Source organism: Elgaria multicarinata, chromosome 20 (genome assembly GCF_023053635.1).
Source record: "Elgaria multicarinata webbii isolate HBS135686 ecotype San Diego chromosome 20, rElgMul1.1.pri, whole genome shotgun sequence".
Lineage (NCBI taxonomy): Eukaryota > Metazoa > Chordata > Lepidosauria > Squamata > Anguidae > Elgaria > Elgaria multicarinata.
The window spans coordinates 2,624,047-2,648,292 of record NC_086190.1 but is presented as its reverse complement, the minus strand read 5'-3'; the positions used below and the strand labels follow the sequence as shown (position 1 = coordinate 2,648,292).

General features: G+C 48.4%; 1 protein-coding gene across 3 annotated transcripts in view; it reads left to right on the top strand.

Annotated features, from left to right (window-relative positions):
- Positions 1-289: 289 nt before the first annotated feature.
- KCNAB2 (potassium voltage-gated channel subfamily A regulatory beta subunit 2) overlaps positions 290-24,246 on the top strand; it is a 36,347-nt gene continuing 12,390 nt past the window's right edge. For 2 of the 3 annotated variants that reach the window (XM_063145355.1, XM_063145354.1), the window contains exons 1-7: positions 290-526; positions 16,236-16,279; positions 17,691-17,728; positions 18,431-18,510; positions 20,197-20,241; positions 20,876-20,920; positions 21,747-21,790. In XM_063145355.1, the coding sequence (XP_063001425.1) occupies positions 306-526; positions 16,236-16,279; positions 17,691-17,728; positions 18,431-18,510; positions 20,197-20,241; positions 20,876-20,920; positions 21,747-21,790 (517 nt within the window). In that variant the 5' untranslated portion in view covers positions 290-305. Of the gene's footprint in view, positions 527-12,035; positions 12,242-16,235; positions 16,280-17,690; positions 17,729-18,430; positions 18,511-20,196; positions 20,242-20,875; positions 20,921-21,746; positions 21,791-24,246 lie in introns of those variants that run through there. The other variant, XM_063145356.1, reaches the window with a different exon arrangement.

The following is a 24,246-nucleotide window of genomic DNA, read 5'->3' as shown; positions in this document are numbered from 1 at the left end:
CATGGCCTGGCTCTACGCAGAGCTCCTTTTCCAGCCCACCAGATGATGAGCCCTGTGTGACTCTACAGCTTGCATAGTCTTATCACCAACAGAGGATGTCCCTGTCTCAGCAAGGCTCTTCGCTCTGTGCCACTCCGTTGAACAGGATAGCAGAGCAGGAGGCGAGCGGTACTGGTTTGTGCCGTGGGTGGCGGTGGATTGGTAGCCTAGCCGCCATCCCTTTTAAACAGGAAGTGAGTTCCGTTGCCTGTGGCCAGTGCCTTTAACGTCTGGGAAATCCACAGATTCCCCCGTCAGGCAGCATCATGCTGTCCATGACGTACAGTGGGAGTCTCCGGAGCGTAGCCAGCGGTCGGTGTCATTCGGAATGGGGGCTGCATCAGATCCAGCAGACGGATGCGGTGGAGCTGCAGCGGCTCCGAGATGTCCGGGTGGCGGCCCAGGCCAAGATCCGGGAAGAGTTCCTCCGGATGCACGGGCTCTCCCTGGAGGAATGCACAGCACAAAAGACCGGCATGAAGTATCGGTAAGCGATGCAAATTCTCGCCTTGACTTTCTTGCTAAAGGGAGCCCTGCGCCATTGGTTGGCGCTTCTGCCATTTTCCTGGAAATTGTTGGTTGGCCATTGTAGGAAGCCGGACGATGAACTAGGTGGATTTTTATTTGATTTATTTATTAAGACATTTGTATCCCACCCTATATCACAAGGATCTCACTATTGTTCTGATCCGGCTGTTCTTCCCATGCAGGATTAAAAGATGTAACGGAGATGATAGATCTGGGATGGGTCACCTCTAGGACTAAGTTCAAAAGTGATCCATTCAGAACTCTGGGAAGAGCTATCTGTCCCTCCTCCGGCAGCCTGCAGAGCAGGAAGGAAGAGGGAAGGAGAGAGAGAGAGAGAGAAGGGGCTCTCTGAAGGGAGGGAAGAGAAAAAGAGGTAGGAGGGGTGGTAGAAGGAAAGAGAAAAAAGGGGTGGCAGAAAAAGCGAGCGAGAGGAGGGGTTGCAGAAGGAGAGAGAGAGAAAAAGGATGGCAGAAAGAGAGAGGAGGGTGTCAAGGAGAGAGAGAGAAAGAGGAAGGGTGGCAGAAGAAGAGAGGGTGGCAGGAGGGAAGAGAGAGAGAAAAAAGGGGTGGAAGAAGGACAGAGAGAGAAACAGGGTTGAAGAAAGAGAGGAGAGTGGCAGAAGGAGAGAGAGAGAGAGAGAATGTAGGGGTGGAAGAAGAAGAGGGAGGAGTGGCAGAGAGAGAGAGAGAGAGAAGAAGTCCCTCTCCAGACTTTTAGCTCTGGCCACATTACCCCTGAGCTACCCTCAACAGAAAAATGGTTCCCCACTCCTGTTGTATGCGGTGGTAGTGCCTGAGAATCTGAAGGCAGATTTAGTTCAGATTAACTGACTGAGTGATAGCTGATTTCCTGAAACGAAGGGTGGAAATGTGGACATCGCCTCATAACGAACAACAAAAATAACCCACAACGTTCTCTCATTCTCTGGACCAAGCCCCGTTCAATCTGTGCTGCCACCGAAGTGCCACTAGGTGCCAGTCTCCTCCTGACAGAAAAGCGTGGTGCCGTGGTTTAGGGCCTCTTGGTCCTGTGGTGTCCTTTGGATGGACTCAGCCTGCCCCATGCAGCTGCAAGAACAGTTCAGTGACTCAGCTGCATGGGTGCAGAATTAAGAAATGCAGAGCATGAAACACAGAAAAGATAAATAATGCTTAGCATGAACTAGGAGCAGAATAATGCATGGTGAGAGGGTTTACCAGTGAGTGGATCGCAGACCCTGGCACTGCAACCCTATGCTTGCTTACTTAGTGAGACTAATTCTTCGGTAGAAATCTGCTGAGCGTTTTCGTGTCTTTTTATGAGCAGCGATCTGCACCAGCCGAAGCCCTTTACACCTGTGAGTTTTGTTTCCTTTTGACACTTCAAACCTCCCCCAAGTGATTTCCCCTCCTGCTAACTTGGATTCATTGAGACAATGTGAATTAATTATTGATTTACCTTAAATATTTATAGATGCCACCCTTCATTTCCAGATCACAGGGAGGTGTCCAAAAATCATTCAAACAACTATTTAAATACAATGCAAACCCATCACAGAGTCAAAAAGTCTGCTTAGCTCGGTATTATTGAAATCAGCAAATAAAAGGCCCCAAACACCATCAGGTTTGGTGTCTGTGTGCTGCACTACAGCACAGGGAGAATTCCCAAGGCGGGATGCCATAATCAGAAAGACCCTTTGCCATCAAATATACCTGTGCAGGTGACGGGACAACAAGGAGGTCCTGTCCCATAGATCTCAATAAATGAGCAGTTTGATAGAGGAGAAGGCACACCCTCTGTAGCCTGACCCCGAGTTGTTTAGCACCTTAGATGCAGATCACACCACCTTGTAACCTACCTACAGCCAGTGCAGTTTCCTGAGCAAAAAGGTGTAGCATGCTCTCAGCAAGCTGTTTCGCTCAGCAACTTAATCACTAAATTCTACGCTAGCTGCAGTTTCCGGACAGTGTCAAGGGAAGCCCCACATTGAACGCATTGCGGTAATCCATTCCTGGGATCACAGTGGACAGACCTATCCAGGAATTGTCGTCAATTCTCCTATCCAGGAACGGCCAGTCAGTTGTCTTTCTGCTTTGATTTGCACCTCCGGCTAGAAATGTGGAAACTCCCACAAAAAGGCGTTTCAGGGATGCAGTGAAGAGGCAGTTCCGTTCTCAAGAGGCTCCGTAATAATTCTGTGAACCCAAGAAAAAGAGAATTGTCTCAGGATTCTGCATAGGTTTTATTGGCAAACAGTTGGGCTTTACCAATAAAACCAGTTTCTTAGGTTCACCTTGGACGCTTACCAGCTTTTGCACAACTGTGGTACCGTGGAGTGCTGCAGCACCATTATGTAGAAGTAGGAAAGCGTGGAACCATTTCACAGATTTCGGGGATACTTGCAGGTCCTAGCCTGTGAATGGAGACGGAACCAGATAGAACCAGGGACGGGTCTTGAGATAATCTCTGCAACTACTTCTGACGTCTTCCTGCCCTGCCTCAGCCAAACATCTCCCAGTGAGACGTTGGAGGCCACACGATAGCATCCAGAAATCGAAAGGGCCGTAGGCAGCTGGCGAGGTGATTAAAGATCTCAGCTAAGCAGTGGCGCTTCATTGGCAATATGTTCTCCTTCCACATGTGTAGATCACAGATGTTGTCTAACATGTCCTGCCATTATTAATTGGGGGGGGGCTGTGGGGGGGGCAAACAAGCTGTTTTCCCCTCGTTTTCATGTGCTCGCCAAGAGAGGGCAAACGAGCTTCCTGGGATGCAAAGCACCTTATCAGGCCTGAGTGTGTGGGTGCATTCTGGGATTTGGGTAGATTTTTACGCGCCGTTTGATGCTGCGCCCCTTGCGAGGGACTAGTCCTCATGAAACGTGAGAAGGGCCTGGATACACTTTGGGTGGATTTTGTAGGAGCCATTGTGAGGATCAGCAGGACTTTGTGTATATAGGAGAGTGCACATAATCCCCTAACTTGTGCGGTTACTGCAGCTGGTGTCCCCCTGAAACACCGCCTGTTCGTGTAGTCCCCCTTCCTCCAACTTCTCTAGTTTTCCCGCTTTCAGTTCTGCACTGCGGCAATGCATCTTCTGCACCCGCTTGGGAAACATCAGAGAAGAAAACATCCAACATCAAAACTAAGCCTAAAAAGATGCAGTGATGGCCACTAATCTGGATGGCTTCAAAAAGGGGTTGGATAAATTCCTGGAGGAGGACGAGGCTATCGATGGCTACTAGCCCTGATGGTTGTGTGCTATCTCCAGTATTTGAGGCAATAAGCCTGTGTGCACCAGTTGCTGGGGAACATGGGTGGGAGGGCGCTGTTGCACCATGTCCTGCTTGTTCATCCCTGGCCGATGGCTGGTTGGCCACTGTGTGAACAGAGTGCTGGACTGGATGGACCCTTGGGCTCTTCTGATGTTCTTATGATCCTTGCCAGTGGATTTGAGGCAGATTGTCCCCGCCTCTGTTTAATCCTCACTACCGTCTCTCTCTTCTCCCTTTGCTGGCATACCTGGGTTGTGAGCCTGTCCAGTTTATTTTGACTCCAGCGTCACGCACACCGATGGTGATATATTATTGGTAGCAGTAAAACCAGCAAAAACAACAACAGGAATATCAATTTGGAAGGGTACAATTTCCACTTCACACCTTCTGGTTCGTTTTGGTTCTGATGCCTTACCCCCAAAAGATCATTTATTTCTTTTTTTATTCTTTTCTTTTTTAAAAAAGATCTTTACTTTTAATTTTTTTAAAAAAAATGACACTTGGCTCTTCTCCTATATCCCCCCTCCCCACCGCCCAGCCACACCGCCTCCTTCGGTCCCCATCCTTAACAAGGTACCCTAAATGTCATCCTCTCGCCATGATGCGAAGATTTCAAAAGCCGTTCTCACCCTTGTGCTTCAGGAAGCCTCCGCCCTTTACACGCATCCCCGTGATTTCCACCCGTGGCTTTTGCGCCAGAAACCCAAGAGCAGAAACGCCCCGCCAGGCCGGCGGATCGACTCAGAGGACAAAAGCAGGTGGCGCGCCATGAATATTGCATGGCTTTCCCGTGGCCTGGCGCGGAGGGACCATGAATATTTCAAGGGTCTCTGTTTATTAGTTTTGACGGATCGAAGGATGTTTAGAATAGTGTTGGGTTACAGGCACCTAATAAGGGCTGATCCATTATTCATATCTCCCAGGGCTTACAAAACCAGGCAGGAAATGAGACGACCGCCAGATGTATCCGTAACAGCAAAGGCTGTTGTGGGTGGACCCTGCGGGGTGTGGGGAGACCAAGTCCAGAGAGGAGATCAGTTGAGGCAGGAGGACGACATGTTAGGGGGTTGAGCCTCCCAAACCACAAGCTTCCTGTCCCATCCCTGCCATAGACAATACTTAGCAAAACTGACTAATTATTGATTCGTTTGGTTTGTTGGGCCTGTTCAGATGACACTTTAGGCTCTGTGGCTAGTGAGACTGTGGTTGTCTGGGGTTAGCACACAACACTTCAAGCCACGGTTAGAGCCGCTAACCCAGCTGCACACAGGGTCTAGCAATACGCATCGCAAAAGACCTTAAGCCCTGCTGCTTAACCCAAAGCCTTAACCAGCAGGGTTTAAGGTGACTTCTGAGCAGGGCCATCATGCCAGTTTCCTACGCTCCTTTGGCGGAAGGAGTGATAGAGCCCTTGCTTTGCATGAAGAATGTCCCAGGCTCGGTCCCTGGCATATTCAGGTAAGCCTGGAGAAACTCCTGCCTGAAATCCTGGAAAGCTGCTGCTGCCAGTCAGTGTTGACACTATTGGGCTAGATGGACCCAGGGTCTGGCTTGCGATGTTCTTATTTAAATCAGACCATAGAATCATAGAATAGTAGAGTTGGAAGGGGCCTACAAGTCCGTCGAGTCCAACCCCCTTTATTCAAAGCCATGAGGACTGGAATAGTATTTGATGTTTAGGGGAAAGGCCATAGCTAATTAAAATGATCGAGGGGCTGGAGCATCTCCCCTATGAGGAGCTGGAATTGTTTAGCTTGGAGAAAAGGAGGCTAAGAGGAGACATGATAGAGGTGGACAAAAGTCATACACGGCGTGGAGAATGTGGAGAGGGAGACATTTTTCTTCCTCTCCCATAATACTACAACCTGGGGTCATCCCATGAAGCTGATTGGTGGAGCATTCAGGACAGATAAAATGAAGGACTTGTTTTACACAGCGCATAGTTGAACTATGGAATTCGCTACCACAAGATGTGGCAATGGCCACCCATTTGGATGGCTTTAAAAGGGGGTTGGATAAATTCCTGGAGGAGGAGAAGGCTATTGATGGGCTACTAGCCCTGATGGTTGTGTGCTACCTCCAGTATCAGAAGCATAAGCCTATATACACCAGTTCCTGGGGAACATGGGCGGGAGGGTGCTGTTGCACTCACGTCTTGCTTGTGGGTCTCTGGTCGACAACTGGTTGGCCATTGCGTGAGCAGAATGGTGGTCTAGATGGCCCTTTGGTCCGATCCAGCTCAGTGGCAGGGCCTCTCTTTTGCAGGATTTGTTCTTTGTCATCTCCAGGTAGGGCTGGGAAACGCCTTCCCGAAACCCTGAAAAGTCGTTGCTGCCAGTTAGTGTTGACATGACTGGGCTAGGGTCTGGACACAGGGTCTGACTGAGCAGAAGGCAGCTTGCATGTACCTAGTGGGATGTCCTGGGCCGTGATGGCTTGGTGGTAGAACCCCTGCTTTGCATACAGAACGTCCTGGATTCAATTCCTGCCATCTCCAAGCAAATGCCCTCAGGCGGTCGGATCAGGGAATATCTCTGGATTCCCGACTCTTTGCAAAGATGTTGTCCGTCACATTACATAATAATGGATAGGCAGCCTGATTCTGCTTTGCATGGACATCTGCGAGAGAGGCGTTTTAGAGACAGTATCAACATCTGGCAGCTGCTCCCGGCAGCTGTATCTTCACGGTTCCTTTGCTTGTTCATTTTCTCCCAGTCATCCCCAAGCGGCGGACGGGGCCCAGCTCTGGATGGTTTTGGGCAAGAGGTCTCCGACCTCCTTACCTGAGCAAGAGTCCTGCCAAGAGGGAGCCATTTGCACACCTTAATCTTTGATGGCATTTTGGAGACCAAAGGGAAGGGATAGAACAGGGACCCATGCTGGGCCGGCAGCATGTCTTGGCGGGCCTTTGTCATCCGGGACCCAGGCGGTCACCCGAATTTCCCGACCGCTAGCGAGACTGAAGGGAACTAAAAATATGTCAAAAGCAATTAAAACAAACAAAAAATCATGACAAATATTCAGAAAACATTTACATCGATCCTTTGCAAAGCTACCCAAAGTCAACCATTTTATTTAAAACCTAATGCAGTTTCTGGCCGGTCTAAATATTGCAGACATCGCTTAAAAGTCTCTAAAACCAGCCTCTGTGTATTGTGTTTCACACACACACCATGGCACGTCTCCCTCCACTTCCTAGTCTCAGATCACATGGAGCTTTTATTCCTGGCATCTCCAACATGGTGCCCATGAAATGTGCCCGCAGACGTTTGCCTTGGCGGCCACCAGGCTGCCAACACCTCCTGAGTTTTATTTTTATTTTAAATGTTTAACGGAGACGCTGTCATACTGCAAAGCAAACCGCTGCTGTCCAGCGCTGCCTTTATTCCTTTCTGGTGTGCTTGGCCACCATTCTGTGATACTCCAACACACAGTTTTCAGATGTCTTTGCACCCTTAAGGGCTAGCACAGGTGTTCCCAAACTTCCTACTGGCATATGAAATCAATAAGCCATTAAAGCCTCCCACATTTCCACTCACAGGAGAGTCTGCCTGTCATGTCTCTGCAAGATCCTGCGCTCTGGCCACGCTTCCTTCCAGTCGGCCTCCTCCGATTGCGCCTCACCTAGTGTGATGGGATCATCCTTCTATCCCGTGGTTCAAAAAATGCAAAAGAATTGCCCAGCCTTAGAGGAAATTCCACATAGTGTCCCTGCAGGAGTCTCTGCTCTGAGCATGCTCCCTTCCAATCAGCTTGTGCTAGGGTGGGTAATTCTGTGCCGTCTCGGGATTGCTTGGAGCAATCAGTCATAGTGCAGAAGAAGATGCAGCAGAGTTCGCCAATCTCAGAGGAGGCTGCCTGTTGCATCTCTACATGAATCACTTGCTCTAGCCGTGCCCCTTTCCAATGAGGAGGCATATCCAGAATGGTGACTCCCAGAGGAGCCCGGGCATGTGCTTCCCACACCTTGATTGCTATTAATGACAGTCCTGCCGCCTTTCCTTGAAGGCGCTCAAGTGGTTCTTCCTCTCCTCATTTTATATGCAATTTTAATTCAGTTTGGGGTTTTTAAAAAAATTAAGAACGGAATGCTGCCATCAGGAGCACAGCTAAGCTGGATTACATTGGCAGTATGGATTAAGGAGCTGGTAGGCAGAAGGACAAAACACCAAGTCCTTGATGGGCGTCGTGATTAAAAAGAAAAAGGAAAGAAAAGAAAGTTAATGCTTTGGCAGCACGGGGCTGAGGGAAAGCAGGAGCAGTGAGACAGATTTCTTGACCCCAAATCAGAACAGTGCAGCCGAACCCTGGTGCAGTTTTCACAAAAGCGTCGCTCTGAAAAACTGCTGCCAGGAGGCCCTGTTTTCAGCTCCCTTCATTATTTATTTATTTTATTACATTTACATCCCTCCCCACAGCCGAAGCTCTCTGGGCGGTTTACAAAAGTTAAAAACAATGAACTTTAAAAACAAATATACGAAGTTTAAAAGCATCAAAAGCATGAAAATGGCAATGTCCTTTTAAAACAACCATTCTGGGGTCAGTTAAAAACAACAAACAACATTAGCTTCAGCCGTGCGGCATCCCAGCCGAAACACTTTGCCCTGTGGGGCCAATTCACACATGGCGCAAAGTTGGGTTTGTTATTAAGGCCCATGAAGGTCCTGTGGCCATTCTGGCTAGGATCCAAAATCGGGCAGGTTATTTCAAGTGGGAGGCCCTGATCCACCAACACCCCTGCCGCTCCTGCTCTTGTGCAGCTCTCTGGATGCCCACCCACCTCTCTCTCTCTCTCTGACACTTTTTGGGAGCTTGCACCCTTTGTGCATGCATAGGTGAAAACAGAGCATGTTGGGAGCTTTACCAGGGTTGCAGTCAACCATCCGTGAATTAGAAAATGTGAATCACAGCCAGCTTTTCCTCTCTCTCTCTCTCTCTCTCTCTCTTTCTTTTTCTTTTCCCTTTTTGGAGGATGCTGAGTTAATGGAACTCTCAGTCCAGTGACTCAAAGGTGAATGGAGAGGTTATCTGCTTCTTCAAATATCCCCCCCCCCCCCGCTCCCACCTCCCAGCCACCTCCATCATCCCTTCTCAGCGGAGAATCGCAGCGCCAGAATAAATGCTCTGTGGCGGCTCGTGCCCAGGGGGCCAGACGTGGCAGCCGCTTGCAGAAGCAACTTGCCGTGCGTTAATTCATCCTTGCGTGGGCGTCAGGAGCAGCAAGCAAATGCTGCCATTTAGAACAGACAGCCCTGATGCGCTGTGGTGTATTTTGCTAACCCGTCATCCCCCACTCCCCTGGCTGAACACCCCGTTGCCTTTTGCTTAAACATCGTATTTCCCCCTCCACCGTTACTTTTCATAGCGAACCCTCTGTAGACTTTCCTAAGGCTGCTCCCGACGGGTGAATTAGAGCCACTTGAGGCATCCCATAATGCTGCCTCCTCTCTCCAAGATGAGGCAAAGAACCAGGCCTGTCCTTTCTGTGGCAGAAACCATAATAAGGCCAGACAGTGCCTCTTTGTTGACCCTTGGGGAGCACAGCCTTTGCGTGAAGAAGACCCCCGAGTCAATATTACGGCACTTATCCTGTTTGTTATTGATTTAAATTCTCTTTAGCCCCCTTCTCAGCCAAAAAGCCTTTTGGAGCAGCTTACGTATAATCAGTGAAACAAGACTGCCCCTGCTTGCTGGCATGGAATCTAAAAAAGACACAGCACACAAAGAAGAAGCGATGGGGAGGGAAGAGGAAAACAAAATTAGCCAACTTTCAGCAGAGCTGGTGGAACGGGTGTGCTTCCTACACACATATCTCCCTGGTGGTGATTTGTTGTGATGGCTGTTGTAAAAAGAGGCACCTTCATGGGGGTGGGTCTCAGAAGGGCTTCTCTTGACACCTGGAGACCTGCCACCAATCAAAGTAGGTAACACTGAGCGAGGTGGACCATGAGGGAGCTTATTTTAAGATCAGCAATGGTGATGGATTCCAGATTTGACCAGAGCCACGTGTTGGCACTGACTTGGCCGTCTTGTGTGTGAACAGAGTCCAAAGGATGGGGAGAGTGCCCAAGCCATGTCTTCCTCTGAAATCGATGCACCTGATTCATCTCTGCAAATGGCTCAGGATCATATGACTTCTAGGTGCAGGAGGGGCTGCTGGGGGTGCCCTTTGGAATGTTCCTGTGCTGGACAGATGCCCCTGATGTTGGGAACGGGCATTTGGTTCCACCTCGCCTTTTCCTCGATGTGCAATCCTCCCTCCCCCACCCCGGTGCCTGGAACGAAGACCTGCGTGGCAGAGAGGGACGAAACGACAGGCCACAACTTTGTATAAATGAAATCAAACCCGTTAGGGAAGGGCTGAAGCTCAGTGGCGGAGCCGAGGCTTGCAAAGTGTCCCAGGTTCACTCGTTGGCAGCATCTCCAGGTTGTGCTGCGAAAGACCCGTGCCTGGAACTTTGGTGAGCCGTTGCTGCCAGTCATTGTAGACCAGCCTCCCTGAGCATGGTGCCCTCCAGATTTGCTGGACTATCACTAATCACCAGTGAAAAACCTGGGCGGAGTGAAGTTGGAAGGGCCTGAATCGTGCTAAGGAAGAGGCATTCCAATCTGTGGTTGGAGATACGTTGGGAGAGCAAGCAGAGCACTGAGGAAGAGCCATTCCCAACTTGTCATTGGTGTCTCCAGAGGGCAGGGCCTGGACAGGGGCTGGGGCCCTCAGAGGGAGCCCAGACCTCCACAGGCCAGATCAGTCCTGCACGCCGGCGGTCCCCCACCCTGCCTTAAACAGCGTGGGTGTGCCGCTTTGCTATCAGCCACACCAAAGGAGGGGGCATTTGCGCTGCGCCTCCGTATCTTTTCCCTCCTGCAAAGTGGAGCTGAGGCTGAACCCTTGCCTGTGTGAGGCAGCCGGGAAATGCAGCTCTGTGCGCAGGGAGCTTAGCTGAGAGGCAGCATTCAGACATGCAACAGACACACAATTGCACGCTGACCTGGCATCGTCCAGGAAAAGCAGTATCACTTGCATCTTCCTTGCAAAATCTGCCCTCGCACACCCAAGATCCCTCCGTTTGGTTTCCTTGTAGGCTTGGAACAGTTACATTTTCTGCTTCTGAGCCTCACACATCCCTCAGTTTGGGTTTTCCCCTGGGGCTAATGAAATATTCAAGGTGACTTTCCTCCTTTCATTCTTCTTTTCTTTCTTTCTAACCAACACTCTTTGATGGCTGCTCTGCAGATAACCTCAGGAGACGACGGGATTCTCCCTTTGCTTCCGCGGCGCTCACCGTCTAAATTTAGTTCCTCGTCATCCTTTTCCAGGCCACGGGGAGGGGGGCGGAGGTGAAGGAGCAGGCGTGAGAGTAGCCCGCGGTGGGCGGGAGGGGGGGGATGCTATCACAGTCAAGCTGGAGCATTTCAGAGCATTTCCAAAGCAGCCCCGCGCGGCCGAGGACTGTCTCCGAGCAGAAGTCACGGCTCTGGCGTTACTCTCTTTGCGACGGATACTTCCCAAAGTTGGGCTCGGCCGAGCACAGTTCCCGGGCTGCTCGACAGACTTCGCTAAAACAGGAGTTCCAGTGGGATTGAAGGATCCATGAAGGCTTTGTTACGCGGAGACCAGCACATCATTGCCGGAGACTGAGCCAACTGGCAGAGGGACCTGAACGGGAGAGAAGGAGAACCCCCTCCTCTCTTACAACACACACGCACACACACACGCCGAACACGGATGACTCTCCAGAGATTTGCTCCTCCTGAATCCATCGAAGTCTTCTGGGAGAGCCGTTGCAAGGGGTGAATCCTTCCAGGATTTGATCGGGGCAGGTCACAAATTGGACTGAAATCCAGCGGCAAGGGTCCGTCACTTGCAGAAACGCCCCTGAACCACCACCACCCCGGAGAAATTTTCCAAGTCACGGATCAACCGAACCGACAAACCGAGTTTGAATGAGGGGTCAGGACGGCTGCGGTGTGGAAAGCTGGCCAAGTGTGGCTTTTGTAACAATGGGGTGACGGCCGCTGGGATTTCTCCCTCGCTCCCCATTTTTGTTGTGTCCCAGAGGAGGTCTCTATAAGGGCCCGCTTCTGTGCGTGCGTGCCGGAGGAAGATTTCTGTGGGGGGCTTTCCTCCTCCAGAGGAGCCTGGGTGACGCAGCGTGTGGGAGGGGGTCCGACTCGCCAGGGCAAGGGGGGTCCCCCGGGGGAGAAAAGCAGGATGCAAGTGTCTTTCGTCTGCTCGGACCACAACATCAAGAGCCGAAGCGCTGAGGATCGCCTCAACCGGCAGAATGCCAGCAGCCCCAGCACCCGGGGCCGGTTCCGTGCCGTGGCCATGGTGGCCCGGAGTTTGGGGCATCTCTCTATGCATCACGCCCCCTCCGCCAGCGAAGCCAGCGTGAAGCAGCCTGGCATGAAATACAGGTACGGAAAGCAGGGAGACCAAAGTGCCCCGCGCGTTACAGAAACGCGCTCGTTTTCTTGTTGCTGTTACATTTACACCCCGCTTTTCTTCCTCTTGCGAGGAGCCCAAGAGGGCTTGCAGGGACCGCCTGCTCTCTGTTTTATCGCCACGACAACCCTGCGAGGCAGGTCAGGATGAGAGTCAGCGACTGGCCCAAAGTCACCCAGGGAACTTCATGGTTGTGTGTGTGTGTGTGTGTGGAGGACAGAACTCGGATCTCCCAAGCCCCGGTCCAACTGCTGTAAATTTTTGCACAATTTTATTTATTTATTTAGTTAGTTAGTTATTACCTTTTTATACCGCCCAATAGCCGAAGCTCTCTGGGCGTTTCACAAAAATTAAAACCATCATAAAACAACCAACAAGTTAAAAACACAAATACAAAATACAATATAAAAAGCACAACCAGGATAAAACCACGCAGCAAAATTGATATAAGGTTAAAATACAGAGTTAAAACAGTATAATTTAAATTTAAGTTAAAATTAAGTGTTAAAATACTGAGTGAATAAAAAGGTGCAAAGTGCAATCCAGACCATGGTGCAGGAAAGCACATGTTAACCCTTTCCTTCCTATGCCATTTTCCCCTCTGAAACCCCCCCCCCCCCATGTAGCAGCTGTTTCATACACCACCTTCAGGGCCAAATAGCAGCTGGGGCGGGTGGGTGGGTGTGGAATTCTCATTGGGAAAATGCCATAGGCAGGGGTCAACTTGCCGTACCGTCACTCCCATCTGATCGGCAGCCACCAGGGCTGCTTGTATTAATAGAGACCCTTTACATGCTTTATGTGATGTATAGTTTGGCCCACAGCTTTCACTTTTTTAAAAAATTCAAGTTTCTAGTCCAATTGAAGGACCATTGGGAAGGGCCGTAGCTCAGTGTTAGATCCCTTGCTTTGCATGGAGAAGGTCCAAGCTTTGAATCCTGGGGGCAGGGGGGGGGAAGACTACTGGACTAGATGGACCCAGGGTCTGACTCCGTTTCAAGCAGGGTTCCTTCCTAGCCCTACCTGGAGAGGCCACTCAGGATCGAACCTGGGACCTTCTGCATGCAAGGCATAAACTCTGTCGCTGTGCTTTGGCCCTTCCCTCACAGTGAGGGGACATAGGAAGCTGACATATCCCGATTCGGACCACTGGTTCTGATTCCCCCACCAGGGTCCCTACCACTTTTGAAAGTAGCTATGAAGGGTGAAATCTCGAATCCAAAGCAAGGTGACTGGGGTGGGGATAGAGGCAGAGAGCACTCCCTCCATCCTTCTGGCTCTCCATGACTATTTATTTATTGCATTTCTATACCGCCCAATACCTGAAGCTCTCTGGGCAGGAAGGAAGAATAAATTATGCAAACTGGTAGAGAGAGAGAGAGATCGTAGAACTTCAATTTCCTTGCTGCAGAATTTTCCTTATCTTGACAGAGAATGTTGCATTTATTTGTCTGTCTGGTTGGTCTCGCTGCTCCTGGCTTCTCTCTCTCTCTCTCTCTCTCTCTCTCTCTCTCATTTTCTAGATTGGCAACTGCAAAGCCCCCTGGTGGGACTCGGCAGAGGGGGTAGATTTGGGCCAGCCTGGGTTAGGGCATCCTTCAAGGCCTGTTTCTTATACCCTATTTTGCTCTGTGAGTGGTCACTCAACTGGCAATGCCAGAGATTTCTCGGGGAAAAGTAGAGAGCTTTCTTCCTGAGACACCCTTAGCTGAGAGTTGATCGCTTGACATGTGCATAGCCCCTACTGGTCTTTAACTGTGACGTCACTGTCTTCCATGTGGACCAGCTGGGACAGCACTCTGCGTGTGATATTATTATTATTATTATTATTATTATTATTATTATTATTATTATTTGTATATTGCCCCATAGCCGAAGTTCTCTGGGCAGTTTACGTAAGATTAAAACACTTTAAAACAATATACAAAATTTAAAACTACAAAAATATACAACATACACAGGAATATACATTTAAAACAACTATAAACAGCTTTAAAAACAAATCTAGGATCAGTGAAGCTCATCACATATTGCTAAATGCCTGGGAAAAGAGAAAAGTTTTAACCTGGCGCTGAAAAGATATCAGCGTTGGCACCAAGCAGGCCTCGTTGGGGAGATCATTCCATAATTAGGGGGCCACCACAGAAAAGGCCTTCTCCTTTGTTGCTGTTGTCTGAGCCCTTGTAGCCACTTCTGTTCACTGTGTGCATTTTCATTGTCACCATGCTCACTTTTTAGAAGGGGGGGGGGGTTGTGCAAAAGCCAGTAAACCCCCCAAATGCTCAGAGTTGGGATTCCAGGTGGGCTAGATTCAGCACACAGACGTAAGAATCAACACCTCTGATTTAGTGCCTGACTAGCAGATTCATCCAGTCGGTTGTCTTGTTTGGAGTGAAGCCCAAGCGGCCAGCCTGCATCACTGTGAGGGAGCACAGAAAGGCTGTGTGCCGGAGAAGTCAGAGGCCGGATTTCCCCCCCTCCCTGAACAAGAACCCTGAGCCAGATTTCGAGGCTCTGGCTGGAACCATCTGCCAACGCCGTCTGTGACGGGAAACTTTCTGGATGGTTGACATGCAAGCTCCTTTGCCTTGCTCCACCTGGCCCCGGGCGAAAGGCCTGGCCTCTCCGTGCGGAAGGTCAGGAAATGCCATGAGGCGCTGGAGCGCCACAGAGGATTTTTGTCCGTGGCTTGCCAAAAGTGGCAGGCGCGGTTGGCTCGGGGCTCTGCGACACCCGCCCAGGCGCCCCTCGTTCTCTTCCAATCAAGCTTTAATCCCAGTGTATGGAACTCGGAGGAACGTCTAATGGTTATTAGCATTTAACTAGGCAACGCGAGGCGTCCTTCACCAACCTGGGGGCCTCCAGATGTATCGGACACTTCTGGAAGACACCAGGTTAAGGAAAGCTGGTGGAAAGTACCTTAGAATTGGTACTGCCACATTCATTTGGGCACACGTTGGGCTTGTTATGCAGCAGTTGCATTGATTACGGTTCTTATTTATTTATTTGTTGCATTTCTATAGTTATCGAATCGTGATTTGGTATCCCAATGGAAATAGTTTTTAACTGTTTTCTATTTCGTATGTTTTGAATAATACTGTTGTAAGCTACCTTGGGTCTTTTTTAAGAGAAAAACTTTTAATAAGATGATGATGATGATGATGATGATGATGATGATGATAAACATCTGTGTGTCAGGGTGATGCACAGGGAACAGTAGCCTTCCTGAGGACACCTTGAGCTAAACTAGATGTATGAAGGTAGGAGAGCCGTGATTCTCCAAGAACTGGGCACAGTTCTGAATCCATTTGGACAGTCCTCCATGCCAGATATTAAGTGTGTGTGTGTGTGTGTGTGTGTGTGTGTAAGACAATTGTGTGAGATCTGGAGCAGCATCCAGTGGGGCCATTTTGCAAACTCATAGTACTAAATCTTTCTGTTGTGCAAGCGGTTGCTCAAGAGGTCGCACTAGCGAACTGCACGACCCATTCCCCAATGGATTGCACAAACGTAAAGCTTAATCCATTGCACAACCAGTTGCATGAGAATAATGTGCGACTGCGAGCATTACCACGCTTGTGCAAATATGACTTTACTTGGATTCTCATCTTCGGAATCTGGTTTCCGCTAGGACAACATCTTTTGCGCTCGTGGAGCGATACATTTGGAAACCGCCCAATATCACAGTTGTCCTGAAGTCAGTTCTAGTTCCATCCTGATACATCGAGAAGTGGACCGTTCCCTGGATCCGACTGTGCGTGCTTACAGAAGCACACGTGGCTTTCTCGCTCCCCTTACCGTGTGTCTCTGTGTGTGTGTGGTTTTGAGGGGTGGGGAGATGGGAAATGCTGATTAGAGCTGAAGTGACATCTGCTCCCTGTAAGCAACGGTGCAGAGATGCCAACGGCCAGCGTCTATTTCTGACAGTTGCAGCTGCTGATTAAAAGGTGTTTGCGTGTTTTTCAGAAACCTTGGGAAGTCAGGACTGCGGGTTTCCTGCCTGGGCTTAGGTGAGTAGAACTCTCCTGTTTTTCCTTTCGCTCAACTTGCAGGGGTTCCCAGGCGCAGTCTGGTGTAGAAATGGCAAAATCCTGTCCACGCCGCTCTGTGAAAGATGTAACAGAGCGTCACATTCCCATGGCTTTTCTATCACCGGATCCATACCACAACCGCTACCACCGCGGGGTTGTTTACTCAAGTATTCCTGTGCGGCCCATTGGCTCAGCCGGCCCTTTCCAGCCTTCAGCCAGCTGCAGTTGAAGAAAGCGATGCTGCACTACGTGGGTGTAAATCAGCTCCGGGTGGGCAGGGCCGTTTCAAGGCCGTGGCCTTTGCCCTGTGCTGGAAGCATCCTCACAGCTCAGTTTCCCTTCCCTTCTCATTCAAGCTGACCATTGAACACCCGGCATTCAAAGCAAAAGGGTGGAAATCGGAGTGACTCACCGGGGCTGGCCATCCTCTGCCTCATCGTGCCAGGTGGCGGTTCAGCTTTTGTTGAGTCTAATTCCTTCCTTCCTAACTTTTCCTTCCTTCCTTCCTTTTCTTTCTTATCTTTTCCTTCCTTCCTTCCTTCCTTCCTTCCTTCCTTCCTTCCTTCCTAATTTCCCTTTCTTCCTTTCCCATCTTTCTTTCCTTCCTTTCTCTTCTGTCCTATCTTTTCTTTCCTTCCTATCTTTTCTTCTTCCTTTCTTTCCTTTCTTTTCCTTCCTAACTTTTCCTTTTGTACTTTCTCTTCCTTTCTCTTCCTAACTTCCTTCTTCTACCTCCCTCCCTCTCTTCTGTTCTAAATGTCTCTTCCTTCCTTCCTTCCTTTCCTTTCCTTTCCTTTCCTTTTTTCTTTTCTTTAGAGTCAGACTAAATGAAGCAGGGCCTTTCCTGCAAGTTTTCAGATCTCCACTTTCAAACCTTTTGCTTTTCCAGTTTATTGCTAAACCAGTAACGAGTCTTCCTCTCATGGCAAACGTTTGACTTCAGTTGTCATGCCGAGAGCTAGATCAGGATTTCCCAAGCAGGGTGGTGGGCTGGGGAGTTCTGGCACATGCTCATTTTCCCTGAGAAACAAGTGAGCCCCAAATCAAAGGCTCCTGAGAACCCAAAGCCCTCGTCCTTTGGGGATGCCTGTCACCCTCTGGGTCTCAACATTTAGCAGAACAGAGGGCGTTCCCATGCCACGTGGTACCCACTCTGCCCCTGGGGAGCCACAGCAGGGCAGGGCTGTGGCCTTCAAACGCTGCTTTCTGAAGTCATCTGGCTGTCCCCTGTTGGAAGCAGGAAACTGGAGTGGATGGACCCACCTTCTTGTGCGCTTGCATTCGTTTCCATAGGCTCAGTTCCATCCTGCCTCAGTTGTTCCTTCTCCCCGCTGTGCAGATCTTTCATTCCCCCCATCCACTTGCCTTTTGGTATTTCTCTCTTTTGTAGGAACATGGGTGACATTCGGAGGACAGATTACAGATGAAGTAAGAATTTCTCCCTTCCTTCCCTGTTTAGAGGTTCCACCTTGTGTGTCAACTCTCTGTCCCACCCACCCATCTCTGTTCCTGGGGGGTGAGGAAGAGGTCCTAAAACAGGGGTGGTGGTTGAACCTCTTTCAGACTGAGGGCAGAATTCAGTTTTGGGGGAGTTCCCGGAGGCCAAATTCCAGGGCCAATCACAGACAAACCTTCGTCCTTCCTGGAACCTGTGACATTCGTGTCCTGAGCACTGGGACACATAGTTCTCTACATCTAGAAAACCACGTCTTCCAGGATCCATCACACCTGGGGCACAAACATTCTAGGCCAGACTTACCCAACCTGGTGTCTTCCAAATGGGACGACAAGGCCCATCATTCCCTAAAGATCAGATATGCACTACCCAGACTAAGGTATAGAAAAGAGAGAAAAAACACATCAAAATACGTTTTTAAAAGCATATTTTCAGACAAAACAGATTTAGACACCTGTATTTTGAGAGAAGAGGTATTTGAAATGCAAGTTCAGATGTCAGTTTCCGTGTGGATTGAAATGAAAACCCACAGAAATTGACTAGGTCGAACACAATGGAAGCTAATTCGCCCATCCTGAGTTACAGCACTGTGTCTTGAGGGGAGGGGGAGGCTGGAGGTCCAATCCTGCCAGTGCTGCACAGGCCTTGGGACACCCACGGTGCCTCTCTTGCAGATGGCAGAGCAGCTCATGACGCTGGCCTACGACAACGGCATCAACCTCTTCGACACGGCGGAAGTCTACGCTGCAGGAAAGTAAGTTGCCCATCCGGCATTTCTGAACAGGGGGCTGCATTGCTGCACAGAGTGCCTCTCACCTGCTCCAAGCTCTGTCATTCTAACAACGGCCCTGTACGGTAGGCCAGCCGTATTATCCCATACACAGCAGATGGGGAGGGGGCTGGAGGTAAGAGAGACTGGTGTCTCTCTGAGGCCGCCTCGTGAGTTCGTGGCCCTGTCAGCTTTTCCTTCTCCCTTTAGCCATTCCAAGTTGCCCCCAGCTACTTTTTGAGGGCAGCCTGGATGCCATATTTTGTCCACTGAACATCCTTGTTTGCCTGTGTTTTATTTTTTCACATCAGCCAGCGATTCTCAGGTGATGGGACCTGGGTATCCTAGTGTCCCTCCCCAAAAACGGTTTCCCAGCAGGTCATGATGAATAAATTAAACCCCTCAAGATTGCTCAAAGCCCCTATTCTTAGAGGAGGGTGCCCATTGCTGCTCTGTGTGATTCACTGCTGTGACCTTATGGAATGGATTTATAACCTGCTCTTCCGATTCCTTCTCCAAGGCGGCCTCGTCTCCTTCACTTCAGGGGAGGGGGGAGTTCATTCTCAGCCTCTTACTGACCAGATCCATTTCCTCCCGAGGTTGATGCTGTTTCTCGCTCTTGTGCCGCAATTAGCAAAGCGTTGGACGTCCTTTTCATGATGGACAATGCGGAAACCAAGAGAATGGGTTAAATAAATATTCTGATTAACAAATTATCTAAAAGTGGGCTAGGCAGAACAACTATTAGGTGGATCCACAGTTGGCAACAGAATCGGACTCAAAGAGTGCTAATCAACGGTATCTTCTCAAACTAGGAGGAGGTAACGAGTGGAGTACCGTAGGGCTCAGTCGTGGGCTGAGTGCTCTTCAACATTTTTATTAATGACTTGGACGAGGAGGGCCCATTCCAACTCTACTATTCTATGATTCTATGCACTTTCAGGAGCTTCCTTCCATAGAATCATAGAATAGTAGAGTTGGAAGGAGTGGATCCCTGTAACTTGAGCCCATTATTCTGTGTCCTACACTCTGGGAGGATGGAGAAGATATCCTGGCCCTCTGCTGTGTGACAACCTTTCAAGTATTTGAAGAGTGCTCTCATGTCTCCCCTCAATCTTCTCTTCTCCAGGCTAAACATGCCCAGTTCTTTCAGTATCTCCCCATAGGGCTTTGTTTCCAGACCCCTGATCATCCTTGTTGCCCTCTTCTGAACCCCCTCCAGCATGTCTGCATCCTTCTTGAATTGTGGAGCCCAGAACTGGACGCAATACTCAAGATGAGGCCTAAACAGGGCCGAATAGCGAGGAACCAGTACCTCACGCGATTTGGAAGCTATACTTCTGTTAATGCAGCCCCAAATAGCATTTGCTTTTTTTGCAGCCACATCACACTGTTGGCTCATATTTAGCTTGTGATCTAAAACAATTCCAAGATCCTTCTCATCTGTAGTATTGCTGAGCCAAGTGCCCCCCATCTTGTATCGATGCATTTGGCTTCTTTTTCCTAGGTGTAGAACTTGGCATTTATCCCTATTAAATTCCATTCTGTTGTTTTCAGCCCAGCACTCCAGCCTATCAAGAACATTTTGATGTTTGTTTCTGTCTTCCAGGGTATTTCGACATGATTCTAATGATCACATTGCCTGTCTGTCTCTCTTTCTCTGTCTTATAGGGCTGAAGTTGTGTTAGGGAATATCATCAAGAAAAAAGGATGGAGGTAAGCAGTTTCTCCTTGTACCAAATCTCACTCCCTTCCTGCCATCTGTGTATGGACGGACATCTGCATTTGCTTTAATATTTTCTAGCCTGTGCATTGCAAGGACTCAATAGAATCTTTCAACAAAATCCACACCGTTATCAAAATGAGACTTCTGTTGTTCTCTTTTTAATTGTGTGCTAATGGATCTGTTTTTGTGTTACGTTTTAATTCAGATTTTGTCTTTTTTAATGTTTGTTTTAGTATTCTTAGCAGGCAGGAGAGATATAAATGAGCAAACAATCATATCTACTCCAAATACCACACATTGGGCTGCATGTAGACGTAGCCATGCTTAGAGTAGACCCACTGAAATCAATGGTGTTTAAGTTAGCCATGACTGTCTTCAGTCTCATTGTTTTCAGTGGGTCTATTCCAAACATGACTCTCCCTAGATACAACCCAATAGCTTTTTATTTATTTTTTTACCTTACTCTTGCTCAGAATATATAAGAATGGAGAATTGGGCAACTGGGCCACCATAATTTCTAACTCTTCCCGAGCTGAACTGAATAGGTTGGAGGGGTGGGGGGGATTTGCACTATTTTCCTTTATGCATCACATTGACCCCCGCTCTTTCTATGTCTTCTTGCAGACGCTCCAGCCTGGTGATCACGACTAAAATCTTCTGGGGAGGAAAGTACGTAATTATTTCTGTGCTTAAACAGTACACCCTTTGAGCAAAGAAAGACGCTTTCGTAACCAGCTTCAGCTCCCTAGAATTGGTGATTTCCCTTTCGCACATCAGCTACTGATGCGAGGGAGACTGGAGCAGGCAGGGGCCATCAGAGCCTGCTTCAGTTGGACACACACACACACACACACCAGGGATAACTGCCATCTTCACCCTGTGGGGAAGAAGATGCGAGGGAGACTGGAGCAGGCAGGGGCCATCAGAGCCTGCTTCAGTTGGACCCCACCCCACCCCACAGGGCTAACATCTTCACCTTGTGGGGAAGAAGGAACTGTTGGTTTGCCCCTCCATTGGGAGATGAGAGGACGGAGCAGGGCCTTCCTACCAGCCTAAACAGTCTCCTTAATTTCTTTTTATTTTCTCCCTCTTCCCTCCCCATCCACTTTTCCTTGTGTGTCATGTCTTTTTTTTTAGAATGTAAGCCTGAGGGTAGGGACTGTCTTCTTTACTGATACATTGTAAGCCGCTCCAAGAGCCTTTTGGCTGAGGTGCGGGATAAAAATACTCTAAATAAATAAATAAATAATAAATACTTACAACTCCCTTTTAAGATTAAGAAGCAAGCCTCTGAGCATGGGCAGAGTGTCTTTCCCCCTTCACCCCTCTCCAGCTAAGTTACGGGTTTCTGGGATGAGAAATCAGGGTTTCCCGGTGGCCTCCAAGGCCCTGTGACCTCTTGCAACTCTGTCCCTTGGTAGGTTTCCCTGAGCAACGTAAAGAGATCATTTACACCGCTCCAGTCTGATCATTTTGGTCTCTCTTTGTTTTCCAGAGCCGAGACAGAGAGAGGGCTTTCAAGAAAGCACATTATTGAAGGTATGGCATCAGAACCAAAACAGAACTTGCGTATCCCAGGAAAACTGGAGTCTCGCTTCAGTGGTCGTTCCCACAAAGAGATCTATTCTCCGGTGTCAGATAACGGATCTCTTGGGGCAGGGTGGGGGAGAAGAAAGATTGGGATATCTTTGGGTGATTTGCACATGATCAGTGAGGGTTTCTGATTCCCCATTATCTAACCATTGCAACAATTAAAGGGCAATCCTGTGCGTGTTTAGACAGAAAATCCTACAATCCTATGCATGTTTAGATAGAAAAAAAAACACCTAAAATCCTATGCATGTTTACAAAGAAAAAAGTCTTACAATCCTATGCATGTTTAAACTGAAAAAGTCTTAAAATCCTTTGCATGTTGGTTGTAGGACTTTTTTCTGCCTAAACATGCATATGATTATGCCCTAAAAAACAGCAACCTTTTTCTTACATCCCAAAATGAGGTTTCTTAGGGGGGAAACCAGGAGTGAATTTGTGTGTAGAAGGATTTGCACGCTTGATTCTGGGTACTGGTCACAAATCCCTGGACAGAGTCTTTGTTCAGAGGCACACTTAATCTTTAATCCTGAGCGTATGTCTGCTCACCTGAGCCACCATCTTGCACCTGGTGGACCTCAAGATTCTGGTTAAACATTTTTTAAAAATGTGTAGATCCTGCAAGTCTCAGCTTTACGCACCCCTTCCTTGGAGCAATTCTTGGTTCTCCATCGTTGTTTTTGTTGTGGGTCAAACCTGAAAGCTATGCCTTGTGTATCGGGGAGGGGGGGATCTTAAACCTACCTCACTCCAGTTTTGGGGAGCCAAGGAGATGCTGGATTAGGCCTTTAACGTGTTCATTTGTTTGTTGCTGTAGTCCTTACAACAACCCTGGGAGGATTAGTATGGGAGGATTCCCGTTTTGCACAACAATTGAGCTCTTCACAGAGGCGAAATTTGAACGCAGGACTTCATTACTTTATTGACATTATTGCTGTGACGTTGCCCAGCGCCCGGCCCGGCCCTTACAGTGCATGATCCTTGTCTGTCCATCAGTTCTGCCCTCTGAAAGAGCCAAGCGCACGGGAGGAAGAGGTCTCTTTCCGTCAGATGTTTCATTACGCTAGCTCACATGGGCCCCCTCGCAGGGTCCGGGGATTAATCGCTTTTAATCTCAATTAAGCGTGCTTTATCCCGTCAGAGCTGCACCAAACATTGCAGTGGAGCTTTGGTGCCGGACAATTTAAGCCTTAGCGGAATTCTGAGTGATTTAAAAGATTGCAATGCGGGGATGTTAATTTTTAATTCTATTTATTTGATGAATGTTGTTGATTAAAAACGGTTTTGTCCAGCATTGGTAGCTGGTGGATTATAGATATTAAAAGAGTTACAGAAAGAAGGAAAAATATGAAGTACCAGGAGGATCCTCTTCAGATCTGCTGTGTTTGTATCCACGGCGCGTCTGGCATTTTTTGTATTCAGACTGTGGCCTGCGGTTGTAAAAGAACCGTGTGGACTCAATTGTACATAGGCATAATTTCAAGGTGGTTTTTTTTGTTTTGTTTTGTTTTTTTGCTGGGCCCCCAAAACTAGCCCCCCAAAATAGGGTTGGATGTCTCCCTTGATTTCTACATCTTTCAAACTTTTTGAAATGCAAGCTGCTTCCATCCCTTTGCTGTATCTGTCTCCGAATATTTTGGTTAAAAGTCCACACGAAAATTCATGACTTATTTTTGCCTTTCTCCCAACAAAGGGTTTGTGGTTTTTTTGCATGCACTTTGGCCACCGTTTCTTCTGATGCATACATTAGGGGTAATAAGTCCCAAATCACATAACATCAAGAAAAACGCCTTTCCCAATTCCGCGAAAGGCATTTCTCCTAATTTATGCAACCTTGTAGTATTTCTCTTCTTAATGTGTGCATTTTTGTATCCAAATTTCCCTAATGTGCACAATTTTGTATGATTTTTTTTTCTATTGGAGAACTCATAAAATTGCAAAAGCTGAAGGAGGGCTGTGTTCCGGTTCATATATTAGTTCAGGAAGTGTGAATGAATGAAGCTGTTCTGTGTGCAAACGCGAACCAAATGAATTTCTCTTCCCCTCACAACCTCCGCCCCACATCCGGCAGTCCTATGGGTAAAATCCACCAGAAGTCCTACTGAGAGTAAACCCACTGAAATGAATGTATTTATTTCTACACTGCCTAATAGCCAAAGCTCGAAAATTAAAACAGCGTAAAATACAAAATATGAAAGGACCTTTTCTTCTGTCGCCTCCAGATTGTAGAATGGCCTGCCGGAGGAGATTCATCGATTTAACACTCTTTCCGAGTTTAAGATAGCTATAAAGACTGATCTCTTCTGGCAGGCCTGCCCAGATGAATTTTAAACTTAAGAATTTTAAGATGCCCTGATTGTTATTGTAATATTGTAAATACTCTTTTAATTAGTTTTATGCATTTG